At 39.8% G+C, this 24847-nt stretch overlaps 1 protein-coding gene across 3 annotated transcripts in view; it reads right to left on the bottom strand.

Annotated features, from left to right (window-relative positions):
• LOC107228230 (LIM/homeobox protein Lhx4) overlaps positions 1-24847 on the bottom strand; it is a 132731-nt gene that overhangs the window by 75756 nt on the left and 32128 nt on the right. For 2 of the 3 annotated variants that reach the window (XM_046731027.1, XM_046731025.1), the window contains exon 3: positions 4702-5140. In XM_046731027.1, coding sequence (XP_046586983.1) covers positions 4702-4957 — 256 coding nt within the window. In that variant the 5' untranslated portion in view covers positions 4958-5140. Of the gene's footprint in view, positions 1-4701; positions 6297-24847 lie in introns of those variants that run through there. The other variant, XM_046731026.1, reaches the window with a different exon arrangement.

Raw genomic sequence — 24847 nt, 5'->3', positions numbered from 1 at the left:
TTTCTACTTTATCAAACGCCAATAACGAACGTCCAACTGGTTCACAGCCGCGATGCTTCAGGAGGGATGCGGTTATTGAGGGAGAACAGAATCGTGAGTATCATCGGCTTGGGAGGAGGACCACGTCTCGGAGGAATCAGCTGGATGAGTACCAAGTTTTACTCACCCACCTTTAGTCCAATCGCCCGATGACCGGTGGAAAAATTGATCAAGCCGGCATTGTTCTTCAACTCTCATTCCTTTTTACCAATTGACGGTATCAGTTTTTCACCTCTCTCGGATTCAACGCGCGGAGAGTACCAGGGGATGAATAAAATGGCGCTTGGGTTAGCCGGAGCCGAAGGGGGGAACGAAGAATAGTCTATCTCCCTATTCTGTTGGTGGGTTCGCATACCTATACACGGATACTGGCTGAGGAGAAGAAAGCACGGGAGGCGGAGCTGGAACGAATAACAAGATCGAGAACTAGACCCTTGTCTCAGAGGAGCCTGCAAAAACCTTTGGGAGGAAAAGGATGAGGGAAATTTTCTATACTTCATCTCCATATTTCACGGAAAACAAATTCTGGCTAGATAAGTCAGGTTAGGTTGCCTTGCGTTTTGTTTTACTGATCCTAAGGCTCAAATTACGTGTACGCGGTACGCGAAACGAGATCATGGATTCAAAGTAGAATAAATCGAAAAATGTTGGTCTGGCCAAGTGTTCCAAGAAATCGCACCGTCAAGATCAGCGAAATAATTGATTAAACCGATTCCCAAACATCGTGTATTAGTTATTCAACAAGAGGTCCTTTTTTCCGTCCATGTCATAAATGAAGCTAAAAATTGCTGAAAAAAAAAAAAACAACAAAAAACTCCGTGAGATCGATTGAAGTCTGAAGGCATGGAAATCGAAACAACCACAAGTCCGATCTTTAGTTACGATCAGAAGTAGGCAGCGGTTCGTCAGCTGCGCCGTGAATCGCCTGCTCGTATTTTCTTGTTGGTTCTTCGATCTTCGAAACTGGTATGTGGGGTACATTCGTCCGGAACCACGTCATATCGACGACACGCACTATCTGGCCTACCTACACCTACTCGAGTCATCGCGTCGCACCCGAAGCAATATAGCGTATTGATTGCCAGTCGGCTAGCCCTCCGAACACATTACATGATTAAACTCACCCCCGCTGCCGCAGGGCGGCGGTGAACCAGCCGGACGGATGGACGGCCTTGCAGCACTTACCTTATTAAAATATCCGTGCGCACCTAGCTCCAATTCCAACTCCGACTGTACAGTAGTTAGGTACAAGATAAAACTACCCTGCCCACTCGAGCTTGGAATTGGCTTCACCTCTGCAGAGGAACCTCGAAGCAACTGACCGTAGTCATCGTCTCGGAACTTTAACCCAATGATTTAGTGACCTATTGTGTATGTGGAGACCGAAAAGCTTGTTAGACCAATCGGGTCATTTGGCGGAAGCGAACTCTGCGACTAACGGATGTAGGTTTTGCGCCACCTGACTGCCCGCCAAAACATGACGGACGTAACCTCTGATCAGCTTCAGTGACCGGCAAAATCTGAACTCTGAATATTTATTTGAATCAATGATGAAGTTCGAATCGACCTCAAGATCAGACGGGTGATTCAAAGAGAAAATTTGAAAAAAGCTAATACCTTGAGATTACTCTGTGCTAAAACGCACCGAAGAATTTCAAGTCGACGATAGTAATTAAGTGATGGTTTCGTTTGTTTTTAACCTTTAGACAACCTGGCTCCAAAGGAGCTGGCAGGTAACACAAAAATTTCAAGGGAAAAATGCAAAATTTCCCCATCACTTTCTTGATCAAAAAGGAGAAAGTTTTTGATTATTCTTGACCCATAAACTTTTGCTTTCGAAAGAAATATGGTTCGAATCTCAAAGCGGATTAAAGGAGTTTGTCTATTCAATGAAACTTCTTGAGATTGCATATGGAGAAAATACGGTGAACTCGGTACAAGGAGCAAAGAATTTGGTGAATCCAAAATCGACTGAAATATTTAGTCGTTTGCAAGAAATCGTTTTCAGTGAGAGTTTTGTAAACATCGAATTGTCACGGACTTTACCACCATAGAAAGTTGAAAACATACCTTGGTAATGAATAGTGCGATAACATAAGTAATAATCGCAATCACCGAAGTAAAACGAAAAGAAAAATAGCCATGAGGTAGAAATAAATAAAAAGGAGTGAACTTTCAACTGAGAATCACGACCTGCCTTAAACCATCCGCAAAGGATTTTACGAACTGCAGCGACAAGGGCGCATTCTCTATTGCGAATTCCAGCAGCATCGTGCTTTCCGCACGAAAGGTAGTTGTCAGTTGTCCGTTATTTTCGTGATTAAATGTAGCAGAAAATGAGATACGAGGAGTGCCGCTGAGTCGTCAGAATTTAGAATGAAGTACAAGAATTTTAGTGTAGAACGTAACTAGGTAGATGCGCGGTGCAGTATTAAGCGGGTTGGAATTCGGGCGGACCAAACGACCCCTGCATATTTGAAACGCGCCCAACCTTGTTCCATTCTCTGAGATTGAGCCGAGATCCACGGGCGAACCTGGCGCGGAGATTAATAAGTAAGAAGCCTTCTCCAGCCTCCAGGTAACGAGAGGAGGAGGCCGCCACGACGTGGGCTATACTACGGCGATCACACCGAGACGTGAGAACTCGGCATTCCGGGCTGCCGTAGCGTATATTATTCAGGAGCCAGCTACAATCTGTTGCGTGCATTCTATTGCAGCGGAACAAGCCGTGAGTAGATTTTCCAATCTTCATGCCGAGATAAATATACCTATTTTGTGTTGTGGGCGGAGTGTTAAAAACCCTGAGAGAATCGTTGGATTTCTCTGACAAGTATAATTTGGAAAGTCCTGAATAAAAAGTGAGGTCCAAGTTCATTTCATGGATTGTACTGAACTGGTGAACTCTACACTGAGGAAAATTTCATTTGTTACGGTAACTAGAAAAATTCAGTAAAACATGTGTCGTTAAAAATAACTGTTTGAATATTGTTGGAATTAGGAAAAACGAGGTACGCCTAACCATTTTGCGTAAAAAATGAAAATAGTTAAGGACTTAGCGGTAACCGAAACTAAAAATTTCTCTCAGCGTACTGAATTCATGTCTATACGTTCTGGATTAATTCCAGCTTATTCGAAGCAATGACTTCCCAGCAACTGATAAGCTACTAAAAATAATTGATTTTGTTTTGTGAAAATTCGTAGGTGAGCGAGTGCATTCTTACTCCAAATTTCCATGGATTTTAATCAGAACCGTTATGTGCTACAAATGTGTGAACCAGATGAACTGATTGCAATTCGAAATGGAGTCACTTTGTGGTTTCCATCGAATACAGTATAATTTATCACTCTCCTTTACATGGCAATGATCTTTGGAAATTTAACAACCATCCGTATGGAGCTACGCTTAGCAGCACTGCATGTCCGTCAGAACTTTGAAAGCACCGAAACGAAACGTTGAAATGTAATTTTGTGCGGATTCGCCGATGATTAGTCGCAGTTTATATTATGGAAAAGCTCGGAGAGTATAAAAATTTCCAAGTTCTCAATAAAGATTACATTTTATTCGGATTCCAGGGGTAAAATGTGGATCAACTGTTTAAATTGTAACAGTATTTGTGTCCCAACGAAGTGCTGTAAGACTTGATAATGGCTGTCTTTTTTCCCTGTCCGTCTATTCTACGGCCTCTATTGTCCATCGTCTCCTCAGAATGAAAAACAATTAATGACGTGTACCAGAATGCCATAGATATTTACTGTGATGGTAGTTTTTAATGTCTCGTAGCACTTTGAGCGCGCATTATTTTTAGCAAGTCGGCATTTGTATTGGGCATAAGTGAGTGTTGGCTACTCGCTTAAACCGACAAACGAATTCTCAAGACGCCAATGATCGTAGCTGATTTTATTAACTTATCAGACACAAGCGCGCATCCGGTCAACTGATATTACACTCATCCTAGAACACGTATTCGACATCTGATTATTGGCATACGGTATAAAATAACTATGCTCACGATCGTCACATGTACAGTTTTGAAATTGTTCCTATTCTCTTTGAGCATCTTGTGCTAAAAATTGAAGATCACATGGTGGTCTACAGCAGTTCATCATTGATCAATCTGCCAATAAAATATTTTTTTAAATGATCAACCAAATGGTCCGATAGTACGTGAGAGACGACACTTTTCGTAATATGTACCTAGTTATTTTATAATTCTCGTTTCTGGGTATCTGAAATGTACGAGCGACAAGTTGCTACAACATATTGTACACACAACCGTCGCGTTATAAATTGAACGGAATAGCCGCGGCGTCGGTGGCGAGTTACTTAGTGGCAAGTGTTATCTAATCGATTTCTCTGATCAAGAAGGCTTATCAAATAAAATAGCCACGGTAGTCGTGATCGTCGGAGCACCAACCTGAACCGATAAGCATCAAAAGACGATAGTGGCATCGAGAGGTTGAGCTTTCTTCCACCTTATCTCGAGAGGCTCGAACGGGAATACCCTTGCGCACTTGAGACGTAACATAACATACTTACGTTATGAGAACGGAACTTCTTATCACCGTCACTATCATAGATTTCCTGTCCAACCGTTAGGCGCGTTCGCGACGTTTGGTTCATAACCTAGATAAAACCGCCAGAGAAACCCGGGTGTTTCCTACCTTCGAGACTCTTGTTCCTAGCCAGAAGCGCCAGCAGGACGTCGGGGTTCGGTGGCGCGTCATTGAGGTCGTTAGCTTCGTGGTGAACCGTCGGCTGCAGGGTAGATCCGATCGGAGCAACGCTGCTCAGTGGTGGCCTCGGCATCATCGGCACTTGGCCCGAACCTAGGACCGGAAGCTGAAGGCCACCGACGACGGGGTGAAGCGGTGCGTGGCTAACGGTGCCTTGTGGGACCTGCTGGACCGCCGCGGACATCGAGAGGTCGACACCGCCAAGGAGGACCGGCCTGCAACCACCGCTTCCAACGCTGCTTGGCACCGCCGGGAGGATTCCGCCGCCTCCCGGCAGCGGGGCGTACGGCAGGTACAGCTCCAGTCTAGACGATGATCTTCCCGCAGAATCCGAACGGTCGGAAGGTCTTGGAGGATGCTCCGAATCCTGTGAGGGTGACCGGTGGTCAATGGTGTGATTCTCTGGTTTGCCGACGCGATAAGATCGCCGAGAAAAGAAGTTCCCTGGGGGCGGTGATGATGGCTTTGGTTTCAGTTATTCCGGGTACCGACAGTTGGGGGTTTGATGTCATCGATGAACTCGGAAACTAACGACGCGGTAATATTAGACTTGGTAATAAAATCGAGGTACTGTTCACACGCTTCACGGTCGTTTTCCTGCACTCGATAGCGAGGAAAGCAACGTTCTCTCAGTCTCGTATAATCCAGCGGCAGATTTCGACCCTCTGCACTTTGATAGAACACTACGCAGTCCAGTGCATCGTCTAGCGCAGGAATCGGATCGCAGGCTTTTGCGAAGACTGTCACCAAGCGTATGACGATACGATCCCGAGGACCGATTCCACTCAGGCAACGAGACTCCGGGTCAACCGTGACCTCCGTGAACCGAGGAATTTTTTCTTCAAAATGAGGAGGAGGATGGGTTTTAACCAGTCGATGTACCTAGCAACCGAGGACGCGATCACCCGGATAGTAGATGTAATTGTCAAAGTGTTCGTGGGGTGGCGGATGGTTGGCAGGGGTCGACGCGCCGAAGACTAGAACCCGGAAGTACCAGTCAGGGAGAGTCGATACCAGGATGGAGAACATTGTTCCTGAGGTTTTCAAAGCTCGGCGAAATCTGTCCTGCAAGTTCCGAACATGACGGGCGGATGTGGACGGGTTTATTACGGTGTTTCTGATACGCTGCACTGGGGAAACGACACTGGAAACCAGTAGCACTTCACGCACGAAGCACACCTCGCCCTGAAACAGGGTCGCGTCCGAGCGGGCTGAGAGCCGGCCACACACTCGAATCTGGTCAGCGGCGACGACGATCCGGAGGTTCGAGAGCGGGCCGCTTATCGCCGGGCGAGCGATCGGGGCTTTATCTCGACCATGACCTTGGGCACCGCGTTCCGCTCCAACTTTCGAGGCCTCTTCTGCTCCCGGAGAAGCGGCTCGTGATCGTATCCGATTCAAAGGACTGACCGACGCGCGATTCGATTACCGGATGTTCGGCTCTCGAGGACGGACACTGGAGGCCCGTTCAGGATGGACCTGGGGCGTTGCGGGGCGTCGCGACGCGGCCGAGTGGGTGTGGAGTTATGGAACCCCGGTTACGGCGATCCCGCCGACTCGGAACACCCGCTCATCGAGCACAACCATCCAAAGCCGAGTTCCACGTACCACGTGACACGCCTGCGCCAAGACGCGGCGCTTCGCGGAGCTTGCAGCGCCCATCGCGGCGGCAACGCCGCAAGCGGCCGCCATATGCCCGATTCTCTATCTGCACGATCAAAAATCCTACGAGCTACTTGCGCCTGTAAAACGAGCTCGCGACAAGCTTTTATCAACGTGCGTACACCGCGTCTTTATGAACTTTTGCTGGTTCTTTTAGGAAAAAAGTATGCCGTTAGAATATGCGAATTGCGTGAAACTGGATACATCGAGACTTACTACCACTATTTTTATCATTGTTGCTCGTTTCGCGTGCTTGGGCTCGGACGTTGAATTATCGTTGGATTATCGATGACGGCAGCTGAGATCAATTAATCAGATGGATGATCCTACAGTTTATAGAATTACGTATTATGATAGGCTGGCGGCTTATGTAGACTGAGATTGACGTTTGGAATAAGAGAAAAAATAATTTCGTTATAAGCTTAGTTTTTTTAATTCAACACAGCAAGATGAAGCTGTGCGTATACAAACTTGACCACACTAAATCTATTTTTTCAACCTGTAGTATCTGCTTGTGTATAATATGTTTAAAAAAAATCAGTGGACTTCACTTTCACAAAACTTTTGCGATTATCATTTGTAAGAGAAATGAAAAAATACAAAATCATTATTTTAAAGTACTCTCATACATTCCCCAAATACGAAAATCAAACATTTTTCCATAAAACTGTCCTATTTTTATTCCACCTTTAAAAACTTCTTTACAAAAATCAATCACTAACGATGCGGAAAATTCGATATACTGGAAATTACGTGTTCAAACTAAACGAAACATGTTTGTGGTTATTTTTTTTTTTTCTTAATTTTATCCCAGATCTGTTATTGTTGCGCAAATTGTCCGCTGTGGATTTTGTTGAATCACAAGTCATTCTTGTATAAACTCATTATTAATTGTTTAAAATGATTTCACGATCTTTCATTGCTGCAGCACTGTTGTGCGTTAATGTAAGGGTGAAAAATCACTGGATGGATACATCGATACAATGGCGCTAAGCAATTGAAGTTAAATAGACAGTTTTATTCGAAATTCCGTTTTTCAAATATTTAACAGTCACTAACAGTAATTCAATGAAATATGGTGTATCCTGCGTTCAGTTCTCACAGAATTGAAACCGATAAAAGTAATTTGAACTTGTTGAAACTATAAACAATCAATTGACAAAAATGTTTCATTCAACTGCACCGACACACATTCAATACTGCACATATCCGACGAATCAGGGTATAAAACATATCGGATTATTATTGGGTCACTAACACTACAATCATTTTCTCTTGAGACTGTGGGTAAAAACAAAAAAAAAATCGACGCGGAGAGTATCCGAGAGGCAATATAAACTCACACAATGACTGCAAACGAATAAAGAACAGAGAGTTCTTTACGATTCGGCGACGATATTAATTAGGTTTATTTCTTGGATACTTCTTCCTCGTGCATTTAAACAAGAGATCAAAGTTGAAGAAAATTCACTCGACTTTTGCACCACGTTCGTCTTCCAATTTCCAATAAAATACACTAGCCTCCGAAAATTTCGGACGAAAAACATGACGCTCAATCAAGACCGATGCCCCAGACGTTGCAAAAGGGCGCGGAGGGATCTCGCTGCTGAGGGACGAATAAAAGAGGGACATATTTTTATTGTAGGTAGGTGAATCACGGCGAGTTCGCCCCCGTCCCCGAACGGGGGATGGGTCTATATACCTATATAAAGTACGGGCAGTGGATGCACTCAACTAAATTAAAGCGGTCGGCTGCCACCGCCGCCCTCACCGGAGGCAGGCAATGCGATGTGGCCGGCTCAGCGCTTACTTACTATGCATACGTTGTTCGGCTGCAGTTGCGGGGGCGGAGGGTGGAATCTAGGTATCTACGTTTGCATGCATACGTGCAACGTGGAACAACCTGTTTCGCGGGAAATGTCGTTCGCGATATGCGTCGGTCCGAGCGACACCCCGGACGTGTCATATTTATAATCCTCGGAAATTTTAGCCGCGAGGACGGGTGTTTTCAACCCCTTTAATATGGAAGGAAGGAAGGAAGGAAGGATGCCGCAACGCGACGCCGAGAAAACTGGTCGTAAATATATGGCTGCAACACCGAAGGAAATTTCTTGTTTTCATTGATTGCCTTCACTGAGAAACATTTCATTTGTTACGGCAAATAGGAAAATTCGGTAAAAAAGGTATCGTAAAAAAACTGTTTGAATATTGTTGGCATTACGAAAAACGAGGTAGGCGTATAAACATTTTGCGCTATTGTCGATCCTTTTTTGGTTATTGCTACGCAAAATCAGTTTCTGAGGTTTACTCTACTTTTTTAGTTAAACAAGGCCTTAACGTCAATTCATTGTTGCACAAGCATTAAATATTCGCAACATTCACAAGAAAATATAGAAACAGTGAACGTAATGAGAAAGAATAGCAACGGATGCTAGACTTTTTGGTAACAGCTAGAAAACTAATTTTCATCTTCTACCTAGAACTATATTTTTCGATTGCGGTAAAAAAAGAAAATAGTTAAGGACCGAGCGGAAACCGGAACTGAAAATTTCTCTCAGTGTTGAATGAAAAATATTGCAGCTATAGATAGGAAATTAGAAAGAGTTTTGTAACTGTAATCAAAAAATCTGATATGTCTTATGTGTATTATTGTTTTCTTATTATGGCAATTGCTGGCTTTGTTCAACCGAAGAAAAAAATACTAAACTAAATAGGCACATTTAATGTAGCGGTCATGAAGAAATGTACCTACTTATTACCGACGACTCTAGTCACACTGAACTCTGTTACTTGTGTCTCATTTTCTTTAAATTCGAACAATATTTAAAACCGTTATTGTTGAAATACCCACTTAGCGATAATTTGTTGAGAAAAATCTTTAGATAATGAAGAGTTTGGTAAACAATCGCCATTTCTGCAGATTCTTTTGAAATCTTTTCTCAGGTCCGTTAATTCATTTCTTCGCGAGTCTACAAATATTATAACTCATAAGATCATCTGACTACCATACGAAATTACGACGAGAGACAGGTTTAACTAAAAATAAATCTTTGTGTATACTATTTGCCTCAAAATTTACAACTCTTGGGTATTAATGAGAATTCCAGTTTTATGGATGAGAAAATCATACTTCTGTGCAACTTTGAACCTAAAAAAAATCACATACGTTCAAGCGATAACAAGCATTTGAAAAACAACAAATATCACTGTCCTGATAACGAATATAATCACTTTTCTCATACCCAATGACGAAAAAGTTACTTGCCAATTTTTTTTCTGCCAAATAATATCAATCGAGAGTACGTTTTACAAATCGTTAAAGAGATGGCTGATTAACCGAAATTCGTTTTGCCTAACTATCACTAAAAATGTCCCCCGGGATAATCTGTACAGTTATAAGTAATTGTGGAGCGGGGGTTGGAAAACGAAGCAGTAAGAAGGCAGCTAAACACGTATCATACCGTGCGAATCGTCGAATCTTGCGTGAATGGCGAGGCTCGTGGATTTGCAAATTTGCGCGCGTTCGCGCTGGCAGCGAGTGGGGAAACAAGAGGGGGGAGAGATAAAAAGAGATAAGGAAAAGGGCGCGGGCGAGGGTGAGCGAGGAGGGAGGGAAGGAGACGAGCATCAAAAGCTTCCCCGAGGTGAGAATATCGAACGGGGCTCTGCAGGCAGAGGCGGAGTCAACCGGTTGCCATAGAAACGTGACACTCTCGAAGCCGCCGACCGGGCTTTGGGGCTTCGGGGCTTTTTGGCTTAAAAGCCTCCCGAGCTCTGCCTGCCTAACCAAACCGCCGCGCCAGCCGATCCTGGATATTCCCAACTTTTGTTCTTTATAGATCGGCGGAGATCGCTCAACGATCGATGGCCTTCCGATACGTATGAATATCAGACTGTTTCGTATTGGGGAAATGGTTTATTTTTTTTTTTCTTTCTATTTTTGTTGGAACAAATTCCAAGCGTTACTTTTTACCTGACTGAAAATCCTCCCGTTGTAGAGGATATTAAAGCTCAAGTCTGATTGTAAGAGGTGTTTCACAGTACGTGACTCTTTTCCATTAAAAATATGTGGTGTAAAAAGTATATTCGTTCCACTTTGTTTGCGAACTTTTTACAAATAATTGTCAAGTACGATTTTCTAAGACCTGATTGCTGGTTGTCCCAACCTAAAACAAAGCTATCATCATTTTTTCATATAATTTTATACTTTGGAAGATTCCACGAATAAACTAGAATAAGTATGTTTTTTCTTACATAATATGTCATTTAAATGTGTAAAGTTTACGTGTCACGAGGCATCTCTCAAATTGTTGTAAAACGTAAAAACCTAATACTCACGTTCAGACCTCGTTTCAGTAAAGAAAAAAATAAATACATTTCCCTTATTTGACAAAGTGTAATCATTTATACGCCAGATCCACCATGTTAGATTGTAACCAATTTTTTTCGTTTTCTTTTCCCACGATTTTCTTTCTTCCTTAAATATCAAGGAGATTCCGAGACGATTTGGAACCAGCTACGAAAGATATTCTCTATTCATAAAAAAAAAAAAAAACATATCTAAAAATATAATTTTAAATATATTTTACAAATCTTAACCTTTATACGGCACGTTTATCTGGCATAAAATTCCTGACACCTTGGGTTCGTCGAAGACCTCAAATAAAAAAAAAATGCTTACAGTAACGCAGCAATTTAATATATTTACTTCAATATTTTTGATAAAGAAAAATCAAGATAAAAAAATGTCGCAACAATGATTCCTAATCTTGAGGTAGTAAAAAAAATTAACTCACACTTTCAAACTTTCGAGTGAAAAAAATCTGGATAAAAAATCCCCTCACGTCACAAACGTCCCTGCGTCCCAAGGCGCAAGTTAAGGGTTAAAATTGCTGTTTTTGGCATCAATTAAATTACATAATATCCACGAGCAAACCTGTGCAACGTAACTCGGCTCATGTGGTGGAGACAGTAGGTGCTGGGTATAAATTGAACGTGGTTTATAGGTACACCTCGACTGGCGGTTGGATGAAGGGAAGATCTAGGGGTGGTTCGGTGTGGCGTGGGACCAGACCGGGGATGACATATGCAAAACTCAGCCACCGCTGTATTTTACTCGGTGCAATTCTCCTGAATTTACGGCGAAGTTCCGCTGCCTGTGCCGCCTGTACCGTTTTCCCACTTCCCATGTTTCGTCCTTTTTTTTTTTTTTTTTTGTTTTTTTCCTTATTTTGTATTTTTTTTTCTTCTTTCTTTCTTTTTTATTCCGCTCTCTTTTTGCTTTTCGCTACTCTCCCGCTTCCCCATCTTCGCTTTCCACTTTTCACTCGGTTATGGTTATATGTAGAGAAAATTTCACTGCAGGGTATATCATTTATACACATTCCTATTTCCTCGCTGCATGTAACAGACTGCCTCTCGAAATTACACGAAGCATCGTAGAATAATGTTGGCGACTGTGCAGAGTGTGTGATTATTTTAACATTCACGTTTAATTTCATTTTTACATTCAGTTATACAGATTAGATATAATTGATATTTCAAATCAAATGGCTCCCGATCATCGTTAGATTATTATCGATCGTCTGTACATGCTTCGCAATTTTTTCTTTCAGTTAATGAGAAATGAAATGAAATTCACAGGCAACGAAAAAAAAAAAAAAGTGAAGCAGAATAAAAATACTCCTAGATTGGAAAATGAAACTCGAAAATAATTTTGCAGTAAAATCTAAGATGATAAAATTTAAGCCTTTTCGAATTTAGCAAGAATTCGTCTACAGAAAGTGCGTGAATAGACGGAGGAAAATTATTTACCCGTTGTGAAGAAAATTGTAAAATGATCGATACAAAGAAAAAAGAAATCGCGTTATTCAAAAAATTTCAGAGTCATCGCTGTGTTCTGAAAGCTCGCTATTCGGATCACGAAAATCATTCAAATGCGAAAATCTCTGCGAACTGTAGTGAAATCGTTCGAATGCAGGTACGGTTCCAAGTTGTCGAAAAAAAAAAACAAAGCTTTGAAAAAATCCTTAACCGCCTGCACGCGACGATTATCTGATTACGGTCGAATTAGCGCAACGATGATATTGCGTGATAAAATAGCGTATATCAATAATGACAATATTCGTAATTACGAAGTTGCGTGGAGGTAAAAGTAAACACGAACCAGGCGAAATAAATACCGTCAGAAAACGGAAGAAAGAGACTTCCTTTCGAGGAGCTGCAACCACGGAATATTTGCCTCCAGAGCCTCCGGCCACGACTTTAATCTCGACTTTGTTGAGTCCAGACCGCTGAAGGAACATTTCGCGAGTCTGTTTGAAAAGCAGATTATCGTTAGATTAATCGCAAATACGGCCTTTGCGGTTTTTCAAGATCCAAAGACATTCGCGCTCTCATCACATGCATTATGCACGTGTGGATATGCAGCATTACGAGCAAGTCGTTTCTCAAATTAACAGCCACATCAATACGTAAATCCGCCAATCTTTTTTCCGCCTTCTCATTTCAATTTTTAGAAATCATCTTCCCTCAACAATGAACAAAAAAAAATAAAAAACGCGCGTACTTTTCATGTTTCGTAAAAATCTGTGCAAAATTGAAATCCTGTAAAAAGAAAAATCGTTGCAAAGTTATCTGGATTTATTTGCAACGTTAATTCCTTGCGCATTCCATACTCTTGAAATTTTTCGTCCCTTTTCCCCGGCATTCTGTTAAATTCTTCCACTTTAGAGAGATTTCATTGTAATGGGCAAAATTACCATCTTGCGGCCAGCTTCTCAAGGTCAAAATTTTGATTTAACCGCAATTTGAATATTCTATAGTTTAACCTGTGATACGAACACCTTTCAGTTTCTGATCCTTTAAATCCTAACACCAAAGAGAAGCAATTAGCTTCAATTTTCAACAACTCAGAACAAATTATCTTCAAAAAACGATACTCGAAAGTAAACAGAGTGAACGAAAACGAAAGAATGCTCGATCTAAATCAATATCTGTTAAGTGTGAGTTTAAAAATTGCAGCAAAAAAAAAAAATGTGCACAGCTAAAAATATTGATAAAAAGTTAAAAAAATAAGAAATGTGATTCTATTAATCAAGAAACGGAGTCTCAAGATCTTCGTCATGATTCACAAGCACCATGTCAGGAGATTACAATCAAATTAAAAACATTAAACACTAGATTATTTATGATCGATGCAATAATTTAATACACTTCTAGCATACTTTCCGAACAGTTGTAGCAGTAATCGTGGAAGCACACTAGCTGGAATCAAACCCTTCACCACTGCCACGCTTTTGACTGTTTCTTGTGTACGCGCAATTCATATTAAAATGAAAGTTTTTTTAAACCGCTAATCATACTAACATTAGTTTATAATAAATAGTTGAGAGAATATTCAGACACTAACTTATATTTTCAATATGTTTATTTTCTGATACGTTATGAGTTGCTTCGAAAAATTACGACATCTTTCCCTACTTAATGTGTAATATTTTCTATGCAAAAAAGTCTGATCTTGGCAATATAATATAAAATCCATTTTGAGATGGATACGCGGGAACTGCCAAGAAACACGTTTTTCGGCATTTCTAGTCGTATATATTGCGAAGGGCCATAGAATAAATCGTTTTCATTTTTATCTGTAAAAAAGCAGAGATTTTGGAATGAATCCTGAAATTTTTAGGGCTGGGTTAAAATGGGATCACAATTAAATGGGTACAAAAATATTCCAGGAATCACGCAAACTTTTTCAATAGTTACGTAAATTACGTATCCCCGGAATATTTGTCGCGGTTTAATTATGATCCCGTTTTCATTCGACTTGCAAAACTTCAGGATACACTTCGAAATATTTATTTTTTCACATAAGTGAAAAAAAAACAATTTATTCGCATACATGGCACAAGATTAGAGATGGAAAAAAAAAGTTTGTCTGGTAGCTCCTGAAAATTTTCCTTCAAGGGTTTCACATTCGTAAAAATTAAATCTGTGACAAAAAAAAAAGTCACACGAGGTCATATTTTTTTCAACGATTAAGAAGAATTTGAAAAAATGTGATTAGAAATGAAAAATTCGAAGGTATAGGTTCAAGTTAAGAACGGGATGAAAAGCGATCAACTGCCTAAAAATTGGAGGCCTTCTAAATACTGAAGTAGAGTATAATACACGCCCAAATTGCAGTCAGATCAAATCTTCGACCCTGAATACCAAGGTCGAAAGTTGATGAATCGTCTAATTTCAATCCAGTATCAATGATCCGAGGACCTTTTCATGAAAAACGTTGTGCATAAATTTATAAATGAAATCTCACCGTATAGTTTTCAAAATCGGTGAGAGACACAAGAAGACAAAGACACAAACAGTATGAAATAATTCGAATGTAATTCCATGTGGACAATTTTGATAACTTCGACTATGGACGTAAGCATTAAATTTTTTCTGAGTTACATGAGAAGCAGACCGCGACGTGTTCTTGCGTTTTCACTAGCTAGGAGGAAGACATCGTTTGAATGTTTAACACGCGTAATTAAATTAGCACAATTACGTATTCCGCACCGGAGCAGCCTGCCGCATGGAGGGTTTTATCGCCCTTATATATTTCCCGCAGTCCCCCATGCTTTTACAAATTTTTAAACCCAGGTCCTGAGTTCAGCTGCTTTAACCTTGCAGAGGTTATATCCTGGAAAAGTTTCAGACAACAATTGGCAGTTAATCGCACGCCTAGGTAAAAAAAATGCCTTTCGCGTAAAAATTTCAAGAAGAACTTAGCTTGTAATTTTTTATTTTTTTTTTTTTATCGTTTGCCCTTTACTGCGCTATCGGTACGATAATAATTGATGCCTGAAGTATCGGTGGAAAAACAACGGCGCATTTTTAAGACGAAGAACGAAGGAAGACAAAAGTTTAGTCAAACTTTTTGGGGAGATTTCAGTCGGCGGATAAACTGCGTCAATTCCATTTCCGGATTTCACCCTCGTTTTTTCCGACAACTTAATCTTACGTGAAAAAAAGGAACGGCCGGATATCCAAACTGTTCGAAGATTTCGCTGACCCAAGAAATCCAAGAGAACTTTTCGACAAGCGAAAGAAAACTTGTTTATAGAGTGAAATCGAGCCGTCTTTTCTGCCCGTATGCGTATACTAGGGTGGTCCTTATTCGGGGTGTTTACGAAATTCCATGCGGACAAGCCGGAAAAAGTTTGAAAAACAAAACAAAAAGAAAATTACGCGCAACCTGGAGACTGTAGGTCAATTCAGAGTGAATTTTTCAATGTAATTTAAGTAGGAACTCGAGCTCACTGTATTATTAGTTTTTTTTTTCCTACATTAAAAACACTTCGAAAAATCCGAAATTTGGTACGAGTTTTCCCTGTAGTCATAAGTAGTTGAAAAAAAATTGGCCACTTTCCAGCGATAGAAGTTTCGACATCCCAACACGTCAAAGCTGTGTTTCAAAGTCGAAAATTTCAATTTAACGAAATAAATGGATTAATATACATAAAAATAAAAATTTATTACATTAAAAATATAAACATAAAAGATCTAGTTATCAAAAATTCTAGCTACTACAATCATACCGGGTTGTTCGAAATGACATGAAAATTTACTAGTCAATCGCAAACATCATGTATGCTGTTTACCATTAAATTTGTTAATCAAAGCGACTGATAATCAAAGTGTTTTGCCTGTCTGAATTTTTCTTCTATTTTGCTCCGATAGAAATTTCTAGTTGTGGTAACTGCGTAGTCGTTGACTGTGTTCATTTTTTATCATCAACACAAAATACATTTTCGAGTACAAAATGAAAATAATCATTCTACTTGTAACCAGAACATCTCCTATGTGTTGCTACGTACTGTTCACGATTACATATTTTCTTACAAATATTGCAATAACTTATGAAAGGTATGCCATACTAGATTTCGAAGTGAACTATCTCTGCACCGAGAGAAATTTTTAGTTCCGGTTACCGCTCAGTCCTTAACTATTTTCATTTTTAACCACAATCGAAAAATATAGTTCTATGTACAAAATGAAAATTAGTTTTCTATCTGTTACCGGAAAGTCTGGTATCCGTTACTATTCTTTCTCATTACGATCACTGTCGCTATATTTTCTCGTAACTGTTGCGAAAATTTAATGCTTGTGCAACAATAAATTGACGTTAAAGCCTTGTTTAACTAAAAATGTAGAGTAAATCTCAGAAACTGATTTTGCGTTGCAATTACCATAAAAAAGGATCGACAATAGCGCAAAATGATTAGGCGTACGTCGTTTTTCGTAATTCCAACAATATTCAAACAGTTTTCTTTAACGATACCGGTTTTACCGAATTTTTCTAGTTACCGTAACATTCTTCTCAGTGTGAATATCCAAGTCCAAGTCCAAATATTAAAAATAATGAAAAACAAAGAGTACGAAATGATCCTTTATTCATCAATCATACCCATGACTCGCAGGTACGCGAATCCTTATTAATACCCTTGTACAAGTAACGTTCCATCCGAGCTAGATAAACAACGCGTTAATACACCAGTTAAGCTCAACGAGCGGAAGGGCTCAGACCTCGACTGGTCGAGACCGCAGTCGAAGGCGATCCCCGTTTCATCGAATCTATTATGCCCTTGATATTCCGCCAGTTAACCCCCCGCCTCTCGATGCAACCCTCTTTTAGCAACCCAGTCAGCCAGCGATCTAATTCAATTGACACCCTAATAGCTCGCCTTCACCCGTAGAGTCTACGCCTGTTATCCCTCGCTCCGAAGCACAGGGAGGAAACCGGAATCCTGCAGATCCATCCTAGATGCAACGAGGGGGGAAACAATTGAATTTCACGGGGATGGGGCACGCGCGTTTAACCATCTAATTGGTTTGTTTATCCTTTCCAATTTCTTCGCTTCTTCAACCGAACGACCAGCAACTGCTATCGAACCGGAAGTTGCCGTTCAAAGTTTCCTGATCGATTTTATTCCCTGCAGCGTTGCGTTCTTCGAGCTTCGAAAAGTTTTTTAAAACAAAAACGTGGTGAAACAAAGAATCAGATTCCAGAGGGTCTCGATTGAGTTTTTAAAAAGCTCTATTTCAAACGTGAAGATCTTACGGTTGTAACAATTTCAAAGAAATGATACATTGTTCAAATGTTTATCAACGAAAAACCCATAATGCTTGTCCGAAATGAATTCTCCGTAGATCGTTTTATTTGGATGTTTCTTAATAATGGAGAATTTATTGATTTGTTACATGTTTATCATCTGTAAATTTTAACGATTTTATATATCGTTTTTTTTTAACAGTCGACTAGCTCAAACACAAATCTGTCCCGGACGATTTTCATATATTTATTCGTTAGTAAAGTAAGCTATTGTTCGTCATAATCAACAAATTACGTAGATGGAGTTTCCGGTACAAAAAAATAGTTTAATAATACAATTTCTCTGCTTTTTTTAATAACAGAGCTTACTTATCATTGAGATTTCCATTATATTTAACTTGATAAAGTTTACTAACCTTTGCTTGGTAACTTTTTGACTCGACAAATCTTTCAGCTGACTTCACGTCCCGTACATCCTTAAGCAATTGTTCGATCATATCAAATTCTACCACTTGAATTAAGCAAATAAAACGCAGCAAAGTGTTCGAACGCGTTTTCCCAAATCTATGAAATCAAAAAGTGATACTCAAGCCAAACAATCCGACAATTTTTCAGTAATAATTTATTCCTCGAAAACGAAAGAAGAGGAATAAATTTCATACTCACTAAAACGTTGAAGCGATACTGAGATTGAAAATAGCTTTTATCGATTCAATTTTCGCCATAGAGTTTTCACTTTGCTGCTATTTTTTCAAAGTCTGCTTTTATACATAACTGTAACAATACAGTTAGCTAATTCTTGTTCCAACGAGTACACGCATATTAAAGTAACAAAAGATTTACATCAGAAAATTGTGAGAAATATTGTTCTTCTTTCAAAATCGTATGCATGTTTTATTGAATAAAATAATTCGTAAATTTTTGAAAACTCCGTTCTCCGAACATTCATTTACCAGGCTGTAAGGCCTGGAAAATCTGTTGGAAATTTCATCAATTTCAAAATTGACTTGACATTTTTTGCAATTTACTAAACAGGATAAATTCTCATCTGCAATATCGGAGAAGCGTACGGAGTTCGCAGGGTGCGCAACGGGACGCCTGCACCATCCGTATTAGCACCAGGGCTGGTCATAATTCACAATCACCAGCTACCGTCGCCTATGAATTATGTAGTAGTTTAGCCCCTGTTTAGAATTTTGCTGTATAGGGTTCTAGGCACCTACTTTGCCGGGCTTTGCGCCCCAGCGTTTCGAATCATCCCCAAGCGCCGTCCTATGTTTCATTCAAAATCATGGTGAAAAAACAGAATTGGAATTTTTCGTAAAGGAAGTGCTTCAAAAGATCGGAATAAACGACAAATTTGTCGTTATGTAACCACGGTGCGAGTCATTACTCACTCAGTAATGTATTTTCCGAATATTTTTAACGATAAACGTATTTTTCCTTGTAATACAATAATATAAAGAATTCGGATAGACAATTTATCAATCGTTAAAAGTTCAAATTTCCCACAAGCTGATCTAGAGAAATTGATTTTTCTTTTGTAATCGAAATTCATGCATAACAAGTTAAAAAATGACACGACCAACAACACATAAAAGCTATCAATTGTTTTTCTTTGACTAATTAAATAAACTTTGAAACAGTGCCTAAACCATGATTATATACAAGGAATAGTACGTTTTTTATTCTCTAAACTCTTGTCACGCGGCAACGTTTTTTCCAGTAATGTCAACAATTCGCAACTACAAAATAAAGACAAAAATTACGATCTTCTTTTATTCCAAGTAGGTTGGTATTCATCATCACTCGTAACTTTCGAATCCTGAACTTAAATTACACAACTATCCTATAACGCGTGTAACTAATCGTAAACTCAGTAACATGCAGCTCGAAAGAAATAAGAACACAAAGCATAGAATAAAACCATCACATGAATTACGAATTCGATAAATAAAATCTCCAGTTTTCGCTAGATATGAGATCAATTTCCTGCTGACGCGTGTAAAAAAGTAAGTGAAAGGAAAAAAATTGTGAATCCATATGAAATGCGTCCATGCATATATGTATGCATTGTGTATACGTGTATCAATAATATTTTCGCCGCCCTTATTTGTCGAGTCTTCGGTCGACCAAAGAGCATAGCCATAGCCAAAGAGCAAACACTCGCTTCACCACCGTATACATGCACATATAACAAGCAGAAGCGCAAAGCACGAGGCTCTAGACTAGGTGCGGGACATAACCTAACCTCACCCTAACCTAACCAGCAGACACGGACGTATTTCATTATTTCAAACACCGGCATGAGCTTGTACGTATGTGCCGAGGCATTATACTACACTCGCAATGCATTATGGAGCTTGACGGGGTAGCCAAGCTTGCATTCTGTCAGACCGCAGAGCTCGGTGCAGCTTTCTGTTTACCATCCCCGTTCACAGTATTCCAGTGACGCGGGTAACAGGTTACGTTACGTTAGGTTAGGTTAGGTTAGGTTAGGTTAGGTTAGGTTGGGCTGCAACCCGCTCGAGTCACTCGTCAATGTTGGTCGCGTCAAATTATCCCACTAGTAACTGACCGCACCAAATCGGACCCACCAAATAATTATCATTTCGTTATACGTATAAAAGTTCTCGTTTGAAGGGATGCTGCAGTCAGTTATTACCGACCGAGAACGCTTCCATTTATTTCGAGTATTATGAGAGAGTATAATAATACCGTTGACCCGTAAAAGTCACAGCTAGTACAAATCTGTGTCATTTCATGACCAATTTTTTTTTCGATATTTTTATTCGGCATTATGGTATGCAAATTTGGGCCGTCTGCGACATTTTTACATCAATGATGCGTAGACGTTGATAATTGTGAAAGCAAGTGTCATCTCACTCAGTCGGTAAGATCTTACTTCAGCATCCTCTTAATTTGGGTTTTTTTTTTTTTTCAACCGTGTATTCATAAAATCATGCAACAGTTACGATAGTTTCATCAACGCATCGAGCATACGTTCTTATGTATCTTTATCGAGGCGCGGAATGCGTCGTCACAGTTCCTTACAAGGTATCGTATGGATCTGATTTTTTTTTCATCAAAGTTGTGTGAAAAAAGCAGAGTGTTCTACCAGAAAATCACGGTTTCATCTATCCAACCGTCGAAATCATCGTGGTACTGATGTAAAATTATCATTGTAATGCACGCATGGCGATTACAATTGTTTATGGAAAAGAGTTTCATTTCAAGTGGGGAACGACCCTGAATTCGCTGATACCCCGATATACGCGATCGAATACAGGACCATGCTTCATAAATCGATAGTCAATGCTGCTGCACTGAACTCCCGGTTGACCAATTGACTTATTAGTCCGAGGTAAAACAACGCTGTTGGTGCCACCGGAACCCCGCTGGACCAGTTTGCGCCCCTTGAGCCTGCTTCGAACCCCTCGATGTGGCTTTAGGAACCCCTGCGGTTTAACGATCAAATTTTTCACTCGACACGTACGTCCCTGCATCTACGAGACGAATTTTTAATCAATCCGAAGATGAAACTTTCCGCTACCAGTGACGTTAAGTACACACGAAGCGCGGTTTGCAAAGAAAATCTGCGTTCTCGGAATAAATCCACCAAAAAATCGTCTCACTGAGCATGCCAAGAGAGAGGGGAAGAGAAAGGGATCGAGGTGGAAGAAGAATGGGGGAGACGTTTCGAACCATGTGTAGAACGTGGGCCATGTGGGCCTTAGTCACGGCGGCATATGGCAGAGTCATGAAGCCACTAGGTGGTCCCTGTAGTCAATTATTACGCTACCTGTCCATGGCGTGTCTCTGTATTATACACGTACTCATCGGTACTATCCGCACGATGATTTGTATGATTATTACACAATCCAGACATAAATATTGAAGTGGTCTCTACATCTAATCCGGTCTCTTCATTCTCACCTACCAGACACAGCAGAACTGCGTCTACTGCGAAAGTTCCGAAACAAAGGAGAAGTACCTACAAGAGAAGGGTCTAAAAGCTGAGAATGAATTTAGTGAAATCGAATCCACTTGAGGAAATACGTTTTCAGGATTAATATCGTCATTTTATAGTCAAGTAATACTGATTGGTCTTTGTTTCAAATCAATCGCGTGTTGTGTATTTTTTTTCATCGTTGAAAATGTGTCGATTTTCATTGGATTATATCTTGTCTTTGTTAGTAAATGAATACTTTACAAATAACTTGATATGAAATTGTTCTTCAGCTTATTAGTTACAAACAGTGCTGCGTGATTTGTAAATAATCCGTTGTCAAATAAAATAAGCCTTGATCTACCAAAATTGAAGGGAAAAAAAATCGCGTATCTCAATTTTTCCTAATGTGAAGGTGAAATGGTCTAAAAATAAAGTTCGAATCAATTCAACTTCAATTTCACGTTATCAACCCTGACTCGATAATTTGTTCATTGCGTCAATATTTTTAATTCACTATTATTATCGCCTCGCTTGGAAAAAGATGACGAACGGAAAAAACGCAAATGCAACCTGTAAGAATTGCAACCGTGGACAAGTTTTGCCCGAAATAGAAACGTTCCCGGTCGACAAGGGAGTCCCCCGGAACGTCTATGGAGAATCCGTAACTTATGGAGCAATTAATCAACACAAGCAGAATCCCCGACAATGGGGCCCCTCTTTAGTCAATAAATAAATCATACCCCATGGAAAAGCCTCTGCACTGCCTGTAACTTCCCCTCGTATATGTACTGTAGTGGTCCTCGATAAGTGAAAACTCTGTCTGGCATGAGGTTTTTGCTCACGATGGATCGAAGGAACAGTGAAATCGTTTATATACTTTACCCAAATTCGAAAATACTGCAAGAAATCCAAGTTTAACACGAAAAGTCCTCGGAAAGCTGCGTAAATGGTGTGAAAGTTTACCTTTCAAGGATCCGGTGACTATTATTATATTTTTGTACTTGCCAGTTTGCTGGAAGATATTTTTTCGATCCTATTATTCATGAATCCCGGCACACTGAGAAAAATTTTTAGTTACGTTTACCGCTCAGTCCTTAACTATTTTCATTTTTTACCACAATCGAAAAACATAGCCATTTTGGATTTCTAGTGTAAGCGAATGCCTCAGACCAAAGATCAGACGTTTATCGGTAAGTTTTCGATAATACTCTCTTTTTCGGTCTTTGATATTTAAAGATCACGAAACGTGAAGAGGTTTAAAAATTAGCGCAATTAATTTTTTGCCTAAACCCAACACTTTTCCCTCGACGTGACCGTTGAAAAGGAAAAATAAAAATATGACATATACTTAAAATACCCTTGGGTTTTTTGAGACTCGACCCAAACTTTCTCCTTAAATATCTCCGGCACTAGTGTTTCGCAACAGTAAGTATATTTTATTTTTTCCGTTTCTTCGGGTATTTTCAAACCTTTATCAATAATCTAAAGGTTTTTTTGAGTTACTTATTATAAATACGGCGTCACTTATGAACCCATTCTCCGAAGTATAAGGTACGGCAGAAAGGAGCGCCAAGAAATTAAGTTATTATTTACGTGAACCAGAGACTCAAAATTTTGATGAGGCTTCTGAGGACGAAGAGGACGAACAGGAATTTGAAGAGCATATTTCCGACATTCAGGATGCCGATGAAGATTACCCAGTTTTCAAATGTTTAAATAAACATACTTTTGTAAGCTGCAGTAAATGAAACTACATTTTTCTGAAAGGTCATTTTCTGAACTTTAAAACCCTACAGTATTACTACTTGGTACTTATTTACTGCGGATATAAATTTTTTATTTTTTTTTTTTTTGCTAATTCTTCTGTGAATTCCGATTATTATTGCAAAAGTCTAGATATATTTCACTCTAAAAACGATTGCGACGAACATGCAGTAGAAGCTCTGAGGAGAGTATCCATGAATTTTTTCACATTTTTAAAAAGCCTGTGACGTAAAGAAAAACAGGACAGGAAATAAAAGCGGTAAAAAACTTGTTCCGTGAAGGGTTGAAAAGCAAAAGGGGTAGAGTCAAAGTCGCTGCCCGGTAGGTGTGGATCACTCACGATTTGTATTACGATAATTCATTTGCCAACAACACGATATATACCAATTGCAAGCGATCCTTTGTCGCATTGATATGTCAACTAGGCGTGACGGACCTTACCGGGAAGCATCGGACTCCACTGAATGCTGATATTTTGCGTTGTGTTTATATATCGCAGCATTATTAAAATTGCAACTCTCGAGAAAAGCGATCATTCTCATAGCCACCTGGCGTTCTCAGATGAAACTAACGTCCGCCCAGCGGCAACCTCCTCGTATAACGTCAGAGACGGACTGAGTTACCTATAGATAAGCACAAGTCCGTGCTCGTTGAACACTGATTGTGAGCGAGTCATCAATTTTTTTTCTTCATAATATCAAACCGAAAATATGTTCCAAATAATGAAAACAGAATGCTGTCAAAGTTTGAGCTCTTATTATTAATATTTATAGGTGCATCGTCGCGATTTTCTATTTATAAAATGCGAAATTTTTATTTTAAACTTTAGAATTTTATAATTTTTCAACGCATGACTGTACTGATAAGATCAGAACGTATTTGTGTAAGGAATTAAACGATCCACAAAAAAGGTATCTTATTATTTTATGGTAAATCTGCTTTTCCGAAAGTTATTTAAGGTCCCTTGTTGACCTTGACCCCTTTAATGTATCCCAATTGTTGCTATAAAATTTTTAAATCGTGAACTTTTCCGAAACAATCAGGTCGGAATCAAGTTCGTGCAACTTTTGACTCAGTTGAATACAGTCAATTTGATTGGGCAAATAATTAAGGGCGTTGCCTAGCCGGAAAGCGCGGGCTACTACGAGAGAGAGAGAGTAAAGAAACAAGTGAGACGGAGCAGCCGAGCTGTCGCCGGAGTGGGGCGGGTGACGCGATTAGCCTCCACCACCACTCACGGGCATTCGGTTTCAAATACTTTTAAACAGCCCAGTATGCCGCGCTCGGCACGACGCAGCACCTGATGAATAATAGAAAAAAAAAGTAGACTCCTTTCAGATTCCACTTGAAAAATTTACTAGTAATACAGAATTTAATAAGGAACCCGAAACTATTTTTTTTATAATTAGAAAACTTGTCATTAATGAGGTAAATATCGTCAAACATTTGAATTGTTTATAAAAATTGGGATTTTCAATAATGTTCAACATTGCATTTTTTTTATAAAAGCTTATTCGTTCACCTTCCGAATGCACTGTAAATGATGTCTTTACGTCGAATAGAACCGGATATATGCGAGCTCCTTTTGCATCAAAATTGAA

Source organism: Neodiprion lecontei, chromosome 2, assembly GCF_021901455.1.
Source record: "Neodiprion lecontei isolate iyNeoLeco1 chromosome 2, iyNeoLeco1.1, whole genome shotgun sequence".
Lineage (NCBI taxonomy): Eukaryota > Metazoa > Arthropoda > Insecta > Hymenoptera > Diprionidae > Neodiprion > Neodiprion lecontei.
The sequence above is the reverse complement of the archived record's forward strand: the minus strand, read 5'-3'. Positions and strand labels throughout refer to the sequence as shown.